The sequence below is a fragment of the Molossus molossus genome, unplaced genomic scaffold (genome assembly GCF_014108415.1).
Source record: "Molossus molossus isolate mMolMol1 unplaced genomic scaffold, mMolMol1.p scaffold_m16_p_5, whole genome shotgun sequence".
NCBI classification, from domain to species: domain Eukaryota; kingdom Metazoa; phylum Chordata; class Mammalia; order Chiroptera; family Molossidae; genus Molossus; species Molossus molossus.
In genome coordinates, this window is record NW_023425388.1 from 30431551 (window position 1) to 30449668 (window position 18118).

Genomic DNA, 18118 nt, shown 5'->3' on the forward strand with positions numbered 1-18118 from the left:
GGAAATCGAACCAGTGACCTCATGGTGCGTGCGTCGATGCTCAACCACTGAGCCACACCAACTGGGTGTGACTTTTTTTTTTTTGTACCATCTGATATTTGTTACTTCCACTGAAAAGAGAGCAGATATTTTGTTCTATAACTCCTGCATATAATATGATGTCTGATACAGAGTAGGTGTTTAATAAACATTTGTTGACTGAAAGAAAGAAAAAATGAATGAATTTCAAACATGGGTATGAGAAAAGAACATAGCATGGAATATTGGGTCATGATGAAATGTGAAAAATTAAAAGTAATTATTCACATAAGAAAGGAATGCTATATATATAAAAGTTTATCTTGTAATTCTACATAACTGTCAAGTCCAAAGGAAAGAATCCTCTACATAAGGTCAAGAAAGGTCCTCACTGTTGCAGACCAACAACATAGCCACACATAGCTATGTGCCTAAAATTATATTTTTATGCATAATTAAAAATATTTTTACTGGAATAAGCATTCAGGAATGCAACTGGAATACAACACTGCTGTAGATGATATGTTTATAGGCTCAGAAAATTGTGGGAAGAATTTTTACAAAACTTTTGGGACATAATTGGATCCAATAGATTAGATTTCTAATAGATTAAGATGTTGCGGATGGTTGAGGAGTAATTGGGTTAAGAAAAAAAGAAAATGTAGGATTGCATATGAGACAGGATAAGTCAGGCAGGCTGAAAGTTTGTAATAAAAGAGGAGGTAAAAGTAAAAAGAATATACCAGGGTCCAGTCTGGGGCCACCATAGGTGTGTCCGCATAAAGGGATTCAGGTGCTTATGCTGTCATTGAACCTGGAGAAGCACAGGTCAGGGAGCCTTGCCGCTGGCCGTCAGGTTTGCCTCTGGCCTTCAGAGAATCAGGACTTTGCCATTGCTGCCGGGGTAGGAATTGCGGACACAGCTGTCTACAGGACCAAGGCAGGCGATCGTACTGGCGTGCCAGAGGGTACCGCGAAGCTTCGGTTCTGCCCGAGTCCGTGCGTTCACTTGCTGCTGCCAGCAGAGATCATGACCCTGCCTCTTTCTGTCTTCCACATCCCGTGCAGTGTCTCTCACTGGCAGAAACTAAGCTGGAACCCGGACAGCAAGAGATCCTGGGAAAAGCTGTTCTTAGGCGTTGAATCCCTGAGATACAGGGACAAACATAAAAAAGGGTGGAAATGGTACCAATCTGGCACAATATGAGACTAGGAAATACTTGTCACTGCTTTAAAATACTATTTCTGGCTAGTTAATTTCATTAGCTCTAATCCTCACTAAAAATAATAGCCAGCTGTCACGGAGGGCACTATGTTAAGAGCTTTTTGTGCATTATCTCATTAAGCTTTACAACTAACTGTACAAAATGAAGCTACTGTGATCGTGACCATTTTAGAAATAAGAAACCAAGACTTAGAAAGTTATAGTAACTTATTCCAAATTAAACGACTAGTAAGCAGATCTGAACTTTGTACTCAGGACTGATTGTCTATAAAGTCAATGGCTTTCAGGTCTTATACTACATGCTGCTTGCTAGCCACTTATTAACATTTTTAATGATCTATGGCCTTAGCCTCAACATAAAAATTTGCCAGTCATTTATCTTACAAATGTACATTAAGTTGGTGGAAGTACCTTACTTCTATTGGGAAAAAAACTAACAAATCTTAAAAAAAAAAGAGTCCTCCCAAATGAGGCATTATATTAATGAGAAAAGAGACTACATTATTAGAAGAAATGTAATATCTCCTATATTTAGAATGGAATTTTGTGGTCTGAGCTACTTTTTATATATTGATAAAGTGTCTGCTGTTATAAAACCACATTATAGAATCTGAAGGTTAGGAGGGACATTCAAGTTTGAAGAATTTTCAATAGCTTCTCAACAAGGGGTGGCCCACCTTCTGCTTAAGACCTTTCAATGGGTGCAACTTTTAGAACAATGGGGGTTGACTGACCGGGGTGGGGAGAGCACACAGGATGTTTGCTGCTGGCTAAAGACATGAAGGTGCCACCTGGAGGCTGCTTAGTCACTTTTGTCTGAATGTAGCAAATACAGTGTTAAGCTGGAGGCTGCGACTATTGGTACCAGTGAGCTTTTGCTGCCTAACCTTGCTCAACCCCCATGGCTTACAATGCATAGCTTGAGTGTCAGTGGTGAATTCAAGATGGCCACAGATTATTGGTTATACCTCTGCCCTGAAAAGTGGAGTCTTTGACCTTCCCTTGGAGTCTGTCTGGCCTCTGTGACTAACAGAATTCACTAGAAGTGTTACTGTGCCAGTTCTCAGATACAGCCTAAAGAGATCGGCAGCTTCCATGTTCTTGCAACAGTCTTTGGGAGTCCTGAGGCATGACTGAAGAAATATGACTATCTTGAGACTGGCATGCTAGAGAGACTATGTCACTTCTTTCAAAGCACTGGATCTGTAGTTAAGCCTCTCCAGACTAGCCCATGCACCAGCTGAATACTACTGAGTGACCTTAGTTGATGTCTCATGAAGCAGAAGGATGACTTAACTGATCCAGAAAAACTCCTGACCAATGAAATGGTTATTTTTAGGTCACTGAGTTTGAGGTGCTTTGTTACACAGCAATACATAACTGGAAAGTGTCTGTGGGATAGGTGAGTAGTGTCTAATCTACATTGGCCTCAGCTGGTCTCACCTAGGCTTACTCATGTGTCCCTGGGTCAGTTGGGAACCCTCATCTAGACTGTGTTTGGCTAGGGTGCTTACTTGGGATAGCCATGTGTCTCTTATCTTCCTTTGGACCAGTAAGCTAAGCCATGCATATTGTTCGCATGGCAATGGCCAAAGTCCAAGACAGCAAGTTGAAACACGTAAGGGCTCTTGAGACCTAGGCTTGGAAATGGCACCTTGTCATGTCCATCTCATTCTATTGACCAAAGTCACATGGCTAAACTCCAAGTCAAGGGATTGGAGTATAGACCTCATTTCTTTTGTGGGAGACTGCAAAATCCATCTATCGAAGAGTGTGAGTATAGGTAAGGGTAAAAATGGGAGACAATAATGCAGTCATTTACTTCATTTTTGTTCAGCAAATATTTATGGGTTGTATTATTTGCAAATATTATGCTAGTCACTGGAACACAAAAAAAGGAGACCTAACTTCCTGTTCTTTAAATGCTTACAGTCTAGGCAACCTTTAGGATGAGGAGAAGGGCTTACCCTATTTAGGTTGATTGGGGACCTAAACTTCCTTTTAGTTCTTTACTTCTAACCCCTATGTCAAGGTTTATATCTGCATTAAACTTCAGACTTAGCATTTGAGTTATGTTTTATTGTTTTAGTGACTTAAAATTTGGTTGAGTGATGGAATTTTTGTTTGTATGTTTTTACATAAACATGAAACATTTTTCAGTTAAAAATTAATGCTATATATACACTGTCAGTCAGGTTACTGCCAAGATTTGCTCCACTGTTTATCAAAAAACTTCATGCTTTCTTCATCTCCAAATTCTTGGGGAGCCACATCATGGTCTTAAAGTACTGAGTTTTTTCCTTTAACATCCATATTTAGATGGGAAGCAGGAAGCCATGATGAAAAACCACATATATGAGGACTAAGCACACCCCAAATTTGGATGCTGAACTACATATTGGTTGCTAACCTAATATTGGTTAGTTCTGTTTATTCCTTGCTGTAGTCTCCTGTTCTCTTGTCAAAGGTGCTATGTTCCCTCTATAACTATGTCTGTATGTTCTACTGTCAGAGGCAGACTTCTCATCTCTCCTCTTCTTCATGTCCCCCATTTTTAGGTTCTTGTTTCCTGTCTGTGGGAAACCACTTTCTCCCATTGAAGGGTCTGGAGTTGAGCTCCATAAAGTGTCCAACTCAGTTCCTTCTGCAGCATCTCTGATCACTCCTTAATCCCAGCCAGCATGTAGAAGATGCATGGGATGACTTTGGAGTCAAATGGATCTAGGTTCTAACCCCAGCTCCACTGCTTACTAATACTGTGATCTTGTGCAAGCTACTTAATCTCTCTGTGCCTCAGTTTTATAATCCATTATATAGGCAAAGTAAATCCTATCATGCATGGTTTGTGTGTGACGTAATTGCAATAACAATTACAAAGTGCTTGCACAATGCCTGCCGTGTTCTCAATGTTAGTTTCCTTTCTCTCCCTGTCTCAACATCTCTCTCTTATTTGCCACCTCAGGACTGGTTTATTTAGAGGTTATCACAAGATGTTTTTTGGATCAAAAATACCTGTATGCATAGACTAGTAACAGTTATGTTTTTGTATGACTTCATTTGTTTAAGAAATCATAAGCAACGTCTTAGGGCATTAACACTCGGCATTCTGCAAACTCAAATTCTTACTGCAAAGTGGCGAGGAAATGAAAGTTACCAATATTTCACTTTGAGTACTTTGCATGTTGGATATTTGCTTCATTTTGATGTTTATTGCAGACAAGGTCCTTAGAGATTGGGCTGGGTTTTACTTTCCTTTATATTCTACGACCCACTGTAGGACCTGATACCTCTTAGATGCTCAAACAAATGTTTGTTGAATAAATAAATGTTTCATTGAATGCAATTGGATGCACTAATGAAAGTTTAATTCTTTTATGTGGAAACAGAATATTTCTGTTGTCTAATTTTTGTTGGGGCTTCCCTTGGCTGATGGATGCAGAGTAACCATGATTTCCGTGCTCGCTCTTGCAAGGGTGAGGGTAGCGAGTGTGCGGGCTCTGGACTGGGGAATGCCGTGTGCTCGTCTGCCCTTCATACTCTCCTCTTCGCCTTTGCTGCTGATCCTCTTTCCTCCGAGACTGTAAACTCCCTGAGGGCAGAGACCGTGGCTTTGGTTTGGTCACTATATAGATAATTATTCAATGCTTGTGGCATTGTTAATATTCAGTAAATCGTGGTTGAAGAAAAGTTAGCATTTTTTAAATTTTTATCGGATTTTAGAAATGCAGTATTCTGTCTTTGTCCTTTCTCATCTGTTCTGATTTATGCCGGTCTTCTCCATAGCTCCTCCATTGATTCTACCCTTGGATTTATTGTTTTTTAATCTTATCCTTATAAATGCCACATGATTTGTGGGAAAGGATTGAGGCTTTGAAATTAAAAAGACCCAGATTTAAGTTCTGAATTTATAACTCACTGGTCGTGTGATCTTGAGCGAGATATGTAACCTCTTGGTGCCAGTTTTCTCACCCGTGAAGGTGAAGGATAATGTGTCATCTACCTGGCAGAACCGTTTTGAAAACTGAGTGGATTGATGGATGTCAGGCACCCACTCATAGTAGGGGCTCTATAAATAGTAGGTGTTATCATTAACCGTATTTCCTTTCTCTTTGCTCTTTTACCATTTATCCTAACTACTACTTCCTTTTCCAGTGAAAAAAACCATCCATTTTTAACCCTGGCTCTCCTGTTAGCAGCCATTAGAATGCTGGGACTTGCTGGGGAACAAAATTCCAGTTCACTTTGAATATTGATAAAAGCCCTAATGAGAATAACCACCATTTGCCCCATTAAAAGTAACACAAAGACGAATGTGAGTTATCAGCAAAAAAACCTCTTCAAAGTATAAAGCAAAGACTTGGAGAATTAAATGACATGTGAAGAATCTAAGAACATAGCATGTATTCAAATTTATGATTTTTTTAATTCACTCACTTGCTCTCTCCATTTATTACAATGGAGTCTAAAATTTTGCTTTCACAACAGGATCATTATCCCTAGTAAATTTAAGAACTATTTCGCTCATATTTTTCTTGAAATAATTGAGTTTGCTAGAATAAACTATTCAGCTCAATACTTTTCACCTTTCTCCAATACAAATGTATTTGATTTCTATAAATCTGAGTGAGGTCAGTCAGGAAATTATACATATTTGTTTTCCACAGGGTATCTGAGCTGTTAAATCATGTTGCGTTTATTGTAGATCATGTTTGCTATTTGGCAAGATAATATAAATGACTAATAACAATGTTTTAGAACATGTAATACAAGGAAAACAACCGGAAAGAAGAATTGAAGCAAGATGTTCCTTATAATAAATACTTTAAGTAAATAAAATAATGTTGCTAATGAAGCACACATTTGCATATAAAACACATACAAATATTATTCAATATCATACATGATCTTTATTCTTATGGTTCATATATATACATGTATTTCTCTCACATAAGTATATGTTTATATTACTTTTCATTTGGATCTCGTGTAATTTGTATATATATTCTCATTCTTTCTTCCAGCCTCAATTATGTGGATGTTTTCTTGGTTTTGTGTTATTTTAATTCTGTTGGCTATTGCTGGTATGGACACAATATCAAAAACCACACCCTATATCAAGTTTACGAAGAAATCTGGGGGAAAAGAGACGCGGAAGGATGTAAAGCCATCTGGAGGCCTGCCTCCAGCAGAAGAAGGAACGCCCTTCACAAGAGGGGCTGACATGGCCGAACCGACCCCTGACCCCTCAGGCCAAGCGTCTACCTTTGGCACTGCCACGTCCTTCCCCTTTGCCAACTTCACCCTCCACTCGGCGGATTTCTTTTTGAACTGCTGTGACTGTTGTGCGTCAGTACCAGGGCAGAAAGGAGAACCCGGAGAGACTGGAAATCCAGGTATTTGAAAATACGTGACGCCACAGTTCTCCCCTGTACATCTGTAGAGTTGAGAGGTGGATTGGAGGTGGAATTGTCCCGGGGGTTGCTACGTTGTCGTGAAAACTGCCATCGTAACATTGTGACAACTGCGAATGGGTCCTGTGTGGCCCCAAGTGGTAGCCACTAATGTTGTGCATGGCTGTTAATAAACTAAAAATTAAATAAGATTAAAAATTCAGTGGCTTAGTCACACGAGCCACATTTCAAGTGCTCAGTAGTCACAGGTGGCCCGTGGTTATTCTCTTGGGCAGCACAGCTTACAGCATCTCCATCATTGCAGGAACTTCCACTGGACGATGCTGGTTAGAGCAGAGACCCCAGCAGTGGGGTGTAGCTCTTGACGTTACACATGTGCACCACCGGTACAATCTTTCCGTTAATGCCGATGTAAAGAGGGAAGATGAAAATCCTGTTATCGCATCAGACTATGTGCTGACTGACGGATTTTTGGGGTGCTATTTGTAGTTAGGATTAGAAATGGAATGCCTGTGAGGTGGAGAATAAAGCCAGGATTCCGTTTGCTTCTCATTGAGATTCTGAGTCAACGCTGTGTTCTCGCCCAGCAGTTTTCTCCATTGAACGTCATGGTTACATATTTCAAAATCTCAGAGGTCTTTCATACATACATTATGAATACACTCCCAGTCTTATTGTACTATATTCCAGCTTTTGCATGTTGTATAACAGAGGATTCAAGATAAAAAAGAGATCAGAATGCCAATGGCAAATTCACTATTCTCCGAAAAATATTACATATAAATATTTGTTGTGTCTTACTTGAAGAATTTAAAGTTATAAAATCAGGAATTATACATCCTCATTAAGCTTTTCATTCATTTCATCTCATTGTAGGAACCTTTTGGAAAATGTTTTCAATGTTTATGTAGAGCTGAATGAGAGGGTCAAGGAGCTGGGCAGTGATCCGGGCACCAAAAGTTCAGGGTTGCTAAAACATTATTGGAAATATAATGAGAGTGAGAAAATTATATTCATCAGAATTTCTCTTACTATCATATCTGGTTGGCAAACTGCTCGTGAGTGAAAATGCCCAAGGGCATGCATGGTCAAGTAAACACAGCTGGTTGCTAACTCTCTTCTAATGCTGTGGGTCTGTAACCTCAAGGCTGCGGCTTACCCAGTGGTGGATTTAACTGCTTTGTTCTGAGCTCAGCCTCTCCTGTAAATACATATGACAAATACTCCGAAGGTGTGCCAAGTCATTAGCTTGCCCAGGACCCTCATGTGTCTTAGTCTGACGGGCTCTGCAAAGAGCTGAGTGCTTAGCAGCTCAGCATGTTGAGTCCATCATGGTCCTACCGCGGGGAAACTTCATTACTTCTCCGAGGCTCGGTTTCCAAAATAGTGAAATGGGGTAAGAATAATCTCAACTCCACAGAGTCATCAAGACAACTGAATGAGTTTATATGTATAAGGACTCAGTGTGGTACCTGGAATAGAGTAAGTGCTCAACATACTGTGTTTATTTTTTCACTTAGCTGTAGTATGAGTGTTTTCCTACCTTGTGAAATACTTTGAGCCTGATAGGATCCTGTTTTTGAGATTGCTAAAGAAATGTTTATTTTTGATTTATCAGTATTTAAAAAACAACAGTTTTTTGTTTTTTTTTAAATTAGAAATCTAGTATAAGAGCATCATTAACTAAACTTGAAAATAAAAATAAACCTATTCAAATCCTAATTTGTTCATTGGGTCTTAGCTTATGCCATTTTATTAAGGATATCTCCTCTGATTTTTTACACCACTAACTACAGGGTAGCAATTTCTAGTTATTGGTGTGGTTATTTGTTCAATGTTTATCTTTCATGGATTCAGTTCCATGAGGTTAGGGACTATTGGAATTTTTTATGTTTTTGTATGAATCTTTAAAAATATTATAGTCGACATACAGTATTATTTTGGTTTCAACATAGTGATTCAACATTTATATACCTTATGATGTGATCAGCATGTAAGTTTGGAAACCATCTGTCATTGTACGTAGCTACATTGTTGATTATATTCTGTAGCTAGACATTATATTTCCATAATTTATTTTATAAACAAAAGCTTATACTTTGTAATCCCCTTCCCTTTCACCCCTTCCTTCACCCCCACCCCCCTTGCAACCACCAGTTTGTTCTAGGGACTCCTGAAATGTTGATGGTGAATTCCTAGCACTTAGTGGGGTATTGGCTTATAGATAGCCTCAGCAGTACCTCCTGACTGAATGCGTGCGTGAAGGAGTGGGAAAACCCAAAGCGCTAGGCATTGTGGTTACCACTCCCGATCTGAAAGTGTGGTCCGCGTGCGGTGAGAGGTCGGGTGGTCATTCTGCGCTTGTCTGATACAACACCGCTTCCCTGAACCATTAGATCACTGCCGCAAAGCCAGCGGTAAGTACCAATGTGCTCAATTTATCTACTCGGGTAGCACAAAACTGCAAATCAGACAAACATGCTGTCCTTAGAACACGCTCCTAGTTTATCCTCACTCAGATTTTATAATTAGGACACTAACAGTCACTAGTTTTATTTTAATGACTGCTTTTCCCATTGAACTAATTAATTTTTAAAGATAATTTAAAAAAATCTTGATGGCTTTAAATGTTCATTTCTAGGTCCTAAGGGAAGGGTTGGTGATGTGGGGATCCCAGGGCCACCAGGAGTCATTGGACCCCAAGGTCCAAAAGGCCAGAAAGGAGAGAAAGGTAGGTAATTATGTTCATTTCATATCGAAACTCAGGGATGTTCTGCATCATTTTTAGGAGAGCGATTTGCAGATTCTTGTAGGAGCGTCCATTTAAAAAAAAGTAAAATTTTGTTAAGGATATGGTGAGTTATATTTGACATAAAAATCTTAACTTTATAAGTAGCCAATTGAAAAATTTTAAACTTGCCTTGTAACGTCTCTCTCTCTCTCTCTCTCTCTCTCTCTCTCACACACACACACATCTTTTCTCTCTCTCATTGGCCTCCCAGCTGACCCAGTGACTGGGCATCATCTCTGGGGAAGGGTCCTTCCCCATCTACTCCCATGTGAGCTCTTCCTCATGATACAAATGAACTTCCTGCCAGGTGGGACTAACTAGAGCAGGCAATCCTGCCCCACTCAGGAGGACAGCCTGCCCGCTGAGGAGAACATGGCATCCCCTGGCTCACACTCAAATCAGGGGCAGTGTCAATGGTGAGAAGAGAATTGAGTTCAAGTGGAAGAAATCAAGCACATAATAGTGACCACTTTACCTCATCTGAAAATTGAGGGGAATAGACTAGGTATTTATTTATACCCTGTTTACTTTCAAAAAAAGATTTGTAGTTACGCGTGCTTTCATAGATCTTTTCCAGCTCAAAAATTCCGTAATTCCACAGATATCAGTAAAGAGGGCATTCTGCCTGGAAAACCCCTGTTTCTGTAAGTGCCTCAAGGGATTGAGGGAAGGTCACAGATTCACTGGGACATCAGAAATTCCCCCGCGAATGCCGCCAGCCTGTAGAAATACCATCTATCCATCAAGTTAAATATTTTAGCCTCAGTGTCACACGTCAAAAGACCTAATATCATCTATACATCACCCTCCACACGGCCCAGGAACTGCCTAACTCATTTCTAGTAGAACGTTCAGTGAAGTAATTACTCAGAAAAGATGCTAAGGTAAGAGAGAGCGACTTCACGCTTGTCAGCTATGCGGTTTCCATTCTCAGAAACATTTAATCCTTTTGTGGCTGAATTATGTTAGCAGAAAACCCTGTGAAATAAAGATGAGTTATGAACCTCCCCAGTGATTCATACATTTTGGGAGCTAGACTTCTGGAAGTAGAAGAAAAAACAGGGAAGTATCATAAGATAAGGCTCTTAAGAATATGCTTTGATGAAAGATCAAAAGTAGGAATTCATTCAGCCAGTCTACAGCATGGCAACTCCACTTCCCTTTTACTTCCAGACTTAGTCTGGACTCTTAGTTAAGATCTAAAGTTGAAAAAAAAAAAAATTAGCTTGAATGACTGCATTCTGGCCAATCACAGCCTGGTTGAGTAAATTCAGAGTAAGCAGTGAAAATGCTGAAATGAACTTGACAACCAGAATCACTGCAGTAAAGGTCAGTCTATGAGCATTGACGAGGACTGGGGATAAAACTGGCCCCTCACTGCCTGGGCCGGTTTGGCTCAGTGGTTAGAGCATTGGCCTGCGGTCTGGAGAGACCCGGGTTCGATTTCCGCTAAGGGCACATACCTTGGTTGCAGTTTGTCCCCGGCCCTGGTTGGATCGTGCGGGAGGCAGCCACTTGATGTGTCCCTTTCATATCGATGTTTCTTTCTCTCTCTCTCTCTTCTTCTCTTGCCCTCCCACTTTATCTGAACATAAAATGGAAAAATGTCCTGGGGTGAGGATATAAAAACAAACAAACAAACAAACAAACAAACAAAAAAAACTGGCCCCTTATTCCATTCAGGACTGGATTCTCTCCAAATGCATACATATGTTCCTGATGGCCTAAGGGTTAATTTCCAAATTTTTAAATTTTATGTGGAGTGGTAATGGAGGAGTTAACTGCTTAGAAAACTCTGCTAAATGGCTTAGGGTAAGATTTCTGTAGTTGCTCTGGTAAAATTTAGGGGAGTCTCCTCTCATGACTTTTAATTTGATTTAGGATTATTTTCCTGACAATAATGAAACAAAAGAAATCTTAGTTATATATAAATAATGTGGTTGGTACATCAAGGCCAACCAATATGCAGTCATGTTAGACTCTGTACAAATTTCTAAACTTTTTGTAGTTCTACTTCTTTTGTGACAAAAGTGGTGACAAAGTATCAGTCCTACTGTCCTTGAAGGGAGACACTATAAACTTTCTTAAATGGAAAGTGTTTTAACTGGTGAAACGTGCTCTGTTATATAAGCCTCCCTGTTATATGAGAGGCTGTATTAATATCAAATAAAAAATAACATGAAATTCAAAAGGCTGGATTAAACTATAAAAATCACTTGAAGGGCTTGGAATATTCCCTGGTGGGACTGGATCGGTAAATTAGCTATTATTGTTGCTATTATTATTTACAATGAAATCGGCTAGTGTAGCAGCCCTCCAACAGGGTGTGACATCAGTCCGGCCCAGTATAAAAATCCATTTTGTGGTAATATGGCAGATATATAGAAACCCAGATTAAACATTATTTTTCAGACACGATTTCTCACCGCTCTATAATTTGTCCAAAGAGTATATGCATTTTTTTCCTGAACAAAATAAAAATTGGCTTTCCTTGATGCTCTATGTCAAGGACAGTAGATCTTCCCTGGATGGGCTTTGCTGTGACCAGCTGTACCCAGAGGCAGAATGCCGGGCTCGGGGTGACACCTACACAGTGTACACAGGCAGTGGGGGATAAAGGAGAGGACATTTTAACTGTAACTCAGAATTCATAATAGGAAAACCACATACATCTGTAACACAAGGCAGGCTCTGGGAACACGAGGGAAAAGCTGAGTTCTGTCTGGAGAGAGTGACACTACCCCCGAATCTCTTTTAAATAACTTACCATCAACTGGAATAAAATATTTACAATGATGCTCAATAACCTTCTCCCGTATTGTTTTACTTTATTATTTTTTAATTGAATCTATTGGGGTGACATTGGTTAATAAAATTATATAGGTTTCAGGTGTATAATTCTATAATGCATCATCTGTATATTATATTGTGCGTTCACCACCCCAACCTATTGTTTTACTTGTACACATTTTGTAAAGGAAGCGTTGGAATGTGACATGGATGTTAGTTTTATCATAACTAATGTAACTGGAAGAAAGTTAACCTTGGCATCATTTTAGGACTTAAGGGAGAACGTGGGGACCAGGGAGCAAGTGGAGTTCCGGGCTACCCAGGGAAACACGGAGAACCAGGTCGAGTATGAACTACCTGCTGTAGAGCATACACCGTGTCGTGGGCGCAGTACCGCCCCTGGCTTGCTTCCTGTTCGGGTTCACCCGGGGGAGAGAGCTGGGCTGGGCATCTGGACTAGGCAGAGGTGTCTGAGCTCTGTTCCTGTCTCTGGATGTCTGAGAAAAGGCCCCTGGATCTTTCTGGGTTTCACTTTCTCTGCCTGAAGGACAATATAGAGATTCAGGAGAAGACTTGGGTTGGGCCAAAATGCAAGTGTAATGGACTAAAATGGGCCACTATGGTTTTACTACATTTTATAATCTTAAAAGTACAAAAACAAACAAACAAACAAACAAAAAAAAACCAGAAAGAAAAGGAACTAGGTCCATGAGACCAAAACCTAGGCTGCCCCTTCCTGGTGGCGTGAACGCCTCCCCTCAGGAGACAGATGCTGACTGCAGGCGCGGTGAGGGTCTCCGCAGCCAGGGCGCAGGCCAGGCCGGTTTCCAGCCCCGCTCGCTTCTAGTTGTGAGCTCTGTAAGCATAGCATATTGTTCATAGCCTACGTGCTCCTTAAACATGATTTTAATTTTCCATTTCAGGTGGACAGGGTCCTAAAGGGGACAGAGGAGATACTGGACTGGCGGGAGAGAAAGGACAAAAAGGCTCGAAGGGGGACACACTGGTAAACGCCACCAAAGGAGACAAAGGGGCCCGAGGGGCTGTGGGCTCTCCGGGCTTGAACGGAGAGCCTGGGGCCAAGGGGGAGAAGGGGGAGAAGGGGGAGAGGGGGGAGAGGGGCTTCCGTGGAAACCCTGGGGAGAGGGGAGGCCAGGGGCAAAAGGGTGAGGTGGGGATGAAAGGAGACAAAGGTAGCAAAGGGGGTACAGGGATGGAAGGCAAAAGCGGCCCAGAGGGCTTGCCTGGAGCCCGAGGGGATCCAGGGGCTAAAGGAGAAAGGGGAGCATCAGGTCCTCCTGGTCCGGTGGGGCCTGTGGGGCCAAAGGGTGAGCTCGGGAGCAAAGGAGCCCGAGGATCTATTGGGAAGAAGGGCTCTCGGGGCCTCAAAGGCTCCAAGGGGGACAGTCCCAGAGTCTCACGATCGGCTTTCAGTGCTGCTTTATCAAAGCCTTTCCCACCTCCCAATGTCCCTATCAAATTTGACAAGGTTTTCTATAACGACCAAGGGAATTACAGCCCTGTCACTGGGAAATTTAACTGTAGTATTCCTGGGGCATATGTATTTTCCTACCACGTCACGGTGAGTGGCCGACCTGCTCGGATCAGCCTGGTGGCCTGGAATAAGAAGCAGTTCAAGTCCAGAGAAACGCTCTACGGCCACGAAATAGACCAGGCCTCTCTCCTCGTCATCCTGAAATTAAGGGCAGGGGACCAAGTCTGGCTGGAAGTTTCCAAAGATTGGAATGGAGTGTATGTCAGCGCTGAGGACGACAGCATTTTTACGGGGTTCCTTTTGTACCCAGAGGTAACTCCTGGAATGTCACCATAAACTTGTGTCTTAACACTAAAGTTTGGGGTCAGTGGAATAAGTCAGGTCACATAAAGTAATATTTTGAAAAAATAACTAATTATTTTTTTCATGAGTGTAAAACTAATACAGAAAAAATTATATCACCTAAAGTCAATTGTTATTGCTATTTTAAGGCATCACCTTTAAAAAAAGAATAATCTGTATTTGAGAGCATATGTCTGTTAACTTAGTAGATAGCTTTTTTTGTTTAGATTACAATGGCATTTTCTCAAGCCTTTTAAGTAATTAATATTTGTATACAAGAATATGAATGATATTTGTAATTAATAAATGTATTCTCACTATCTACTATATCCCATGTAAATGCGTGTAGCTCTTTTCTTTGTGAATGTGAGGCTAACAGCTGACACATCATGATGGACAGGTATCACTCAAAAGTTTCTAACTCTACTGGGAGGGTTGCTTTCCAATAAAATGGAACTATTCTCATATTAGTTTAATTCAGGGAGAATACACAGAAAGAAAGGTAATGCCTAGCTAAAACATCTTTAAAATTAATCAGTGTGTAAAGATTTGCTCATAAAACACCTGTATTATGTGGACTTATGTGTTGGGTAAAAGGTAAAAAGAAAGTTAATGAAGATGTTGCTCAATTCAATCATAGCAAAGACCCAGCCATTCATCAAATTATTGTGCTTAGAAAAACTGAATGTCCCCCCAAAGACTCAGGAGTAAAATTAGATCCTCACTGATCTAAAAATTGAGCCCTTTCTTCATGAAAGAACATTCATTTTAGATAAATTCTTTGGATTCATTATTATCATTTCCATAATTAATTCCTGTTATTCAGTGATAACACTGTTGGAGCAGGTGGGTATTTGGGAATTCACTTGCAATGTGAATATTTAATAACTGTGAATATAGAATAATTCAACAGCCTCATATTTTAAGAAGTGAATTTATTAAATCTGAATTGAATTTGGCTCAAGAAGGCATGTAGTTAGGCAGATTTGCAAATCCTGGTGAGTCAAATCAGGGAGTGGGTGATGGAGAACTGGGGACCTTTCTGGTTTTGTTCTGCCAGACAAACAAACTTTGACAAGCATCATTCACTTTCAAATTCTCAGATATATGTATCAAATATGTGTCCAGAGGAAAACCATTTCTGGAAGTTGTTGTTATGAGTTTGAGTTGCTGGGAAAAGGGTTGGTTCTGCATCAAACAAATGTTGGAAATGTTATCTTCTAGTGCTTCCTCTTGAAGATCCACAAAGCATGTTAGTGTAACCTGACATTCCCACAGAAAAGCAATATACTTTTGTTTTAGGTTTATCCAAGGATCCCATTTTTATTTTTAGTATAGGACTCATCAAGTAACATCCTGTGGAGCAGCGTTGTGTAGGATGCCTATCTTAGAAATGCGTTAGTTTCTTACCCAAGAATAACCCAGCAGGCTGGGGTAAGTTCGCTCTTGACATTTCCCACTTCCTTCAGCAGTTTTTCTCTGGTTCTCAACCTTCCTAATGCTGCGACCCTTTAATGCAGGTCCTCATGTTGTGGTGACCCCCAACCATAAAATTATTTTCCTTGCTACTTCATAACTGTAATTTTGTTACTGTTATGTCTTAGGCGACCTCTGTGAAAGGGTTGTTTGACCCTCAAAGGGGTCGCGACCCACAGGTTGAGAACTACTGGTTTAGCTTGTACTATTGCTTAGGGCTTCGCTTGTATTTGTCAGAGGGAGAATGAGATAACTCACATGGTGAGAACAGTGATGCTTGCACATAGAATTTTTCCTTTTCCATTTTGAGTATTGGGTATCAAAGACATTCAGAAACTTCAAGTTTTGTTTCTCTCTTTGTATGCTTATTGTGTGTATATTGGTGCTGTTTCCATCATTGGGTTGAAGGGATTTGGAGAGGCTGAGAGCCCATGAATTTAGGAAGATGGAAGAGAAAAACCACCTTGTGATGTAAAAGGCAGCTGGGCAGAGGCCCAGCCCGGGAGCAGCGATTTACACGGAGGATGTGTGACACTCCGCAGAGTCTAACACGGGTGTTTGTGGTCAACATTTTATAGGAAGTCTGAAGTTAAGGGCTTAGGGTTAGGATCCAGGATTGGTGGTTAAGTACTAACTTTTTCAGGGAGGAGGGGGGCGGCTCCAGGTTTCTTCTGTCACTGCTTGCTATGAGAGCGAAGTGGAACAAATGTGTTCCTCTTCGACTCTGTTATGGCTCCTGTCTTGCTGAAAGCACAGAATTAAGGAGTGGATCTCTCTCATCTCCAGCATTTGAATATAACCCCTACCTACCCCTACCCTAATGTCTGCCAAATATACAGACCTCTCCGCTGAATGCCCAGAGTGCTAAACCCATGAGAGTTAAACTGAAAATGACCAAACCCAGCTTCTGGAATTCCCCCACACTGCTCCTCCCAGACCCCGACTCCCAGAACGACCCTTCTTCCGCCGCGGCCAGACCAGAAGCCTGTCCTTTTACTTTCCCGTTCACCCTTAAATCCAACCTGCCAGGAAGCCCTTTTGATTCTTTCTTCAGAAGGGATCCAGAATTTGATGACTTCACACATGGCCACTGCCATGACCACAGTCAAGCCACCCTTACTTATTCCCTGAATTGTTTGTTGCAATAACCTTCAAACTGAATCTGCCTGAGATACAAAGGCTCTAGGGTTAAAATACAAATGGGATCCAACATTTCATATATTTAAATTTTTAAAATGTATGAATCAAGCTAACAAATAGTTATTTGAAATATTGTCTATCCTCCTACTTTAATGTAGGCTTTTATATTGAAAAAGGAAAAAATTTCTATGGGTTTTGTATGACTGACAGTAAACAAAATATCAAAGGTGACTGAATTACTACTATGCATGTCTGGGAGTTCTATTAATAAGCAGGTGATGTTTAGATGAGTAATAAGAAAAAGACATTAATTCATGATTTACTAGATATTTATCTTATAGACATTATTTTAAAAACTTAATCTCAGCAAAAGAGTGTATGTTTTTATAACTAAAATTTCTACATAGATTGCTCTATTGACAGTTTTTTTCTTTTTCTTTTTTTTTAAATCCTCACCCAAGGACGTTTTCCCATTTTTTTGTTCAGATAGAGTGGGAAGGAGAGAGAGGATGAGAGAGAGAGAAACATGGATGTGAAAGGGACACATCAAGTGGCTGCCACCGGCACAACCCAACCAGGGCCGGGGACAAACTGCAACTGAGGTACATGCCCTTAGCGGGAACCCAACCTGGGTCTCTCTGCACCGCAGGCTGACACTCTAACTGCTAAGCCAAACCGGCCAGGGCTATTGACAAATTCTTTCAAATTAGACCACTTTTGTTGAATCATTGTATTTCAACATTGTGTTTTAAAAATTCATTTCAATTTGGAGAAACTACTGCACCGAATCAGCAATCAGGTTTGGAAATGAACCACGAATTTTACTTATCAAGTTCAAATATTGTAATTGCGGTTGCATCGGATATAGTATCACTATTATAAACAATATTGCAAATTATTTAAATTTCATCATACAAACTATGATCACTTATATTGTCATTTTCATCATCTCTTCAAAGACGATTCTAAAATCTAGATCCATAATGAATTTTCAGTCTGGACCTGCATAAGCGCAAAGTTAGAGAGATATGAATTGTTTAATATGTTTAACTATTAAGTCTGCAACTGTTGTAAACACTGGGCAATCCATGAGTAGCCCAAGAACAAAGAGCTAGACACAATGGGAAGCGTGGAAGTGAACGCTCAGCACCACTGAGAGGCAATCCTTTGTCTACAGCATCTATGCTCTCCGAGAGGAAGTTGGTAAGTTAAATGGTACTTCTGGTAATTAAGCACACCCACTCTTCAAATCCTCCCCACACTCCAGAGCAGTGTCTATCTGCCATGTTTGCAGCAGTACAAGCCGGCTGGTCGTGACGGCACTCGGAGGCAAGCACCTGATTGATGCACACAGGGCAAGAGGCACGGAGAAGAGCTTCCCCAGGGCCTGAGAGGTGGTAGTTGGAGGAGTGTGTGGTTAGATTGCAGGC

At 40.7% G+C, this 18118-nt stretch overlaps 1 protein-coding gene across 1 annotated transcript; it reads left to right on the forward strand.

The window, feature by feature from the left end:
- The first annotated feature begins 6272 nt into the window (after positions 1-6272).
- On the forward strand, positions 6273-14066 carry OTOL1 (otolin 1). The gene is made up of 4 exons (XM_036242316.1): positions 6273-6636; positions 9296-9385; positions 12505-12576; positions 13159-14066. The coding sequence occupies exons 1-4, from the start codon at positions 6273-6275 to the stop codon at positions 14064-14066; spliced, it is 1434 nt and encodes a 477-aa protein (XP_036098209.1).
- The last annotated feature ends 4052 nt before the right edge of the window (positions 14067-18118 follow it).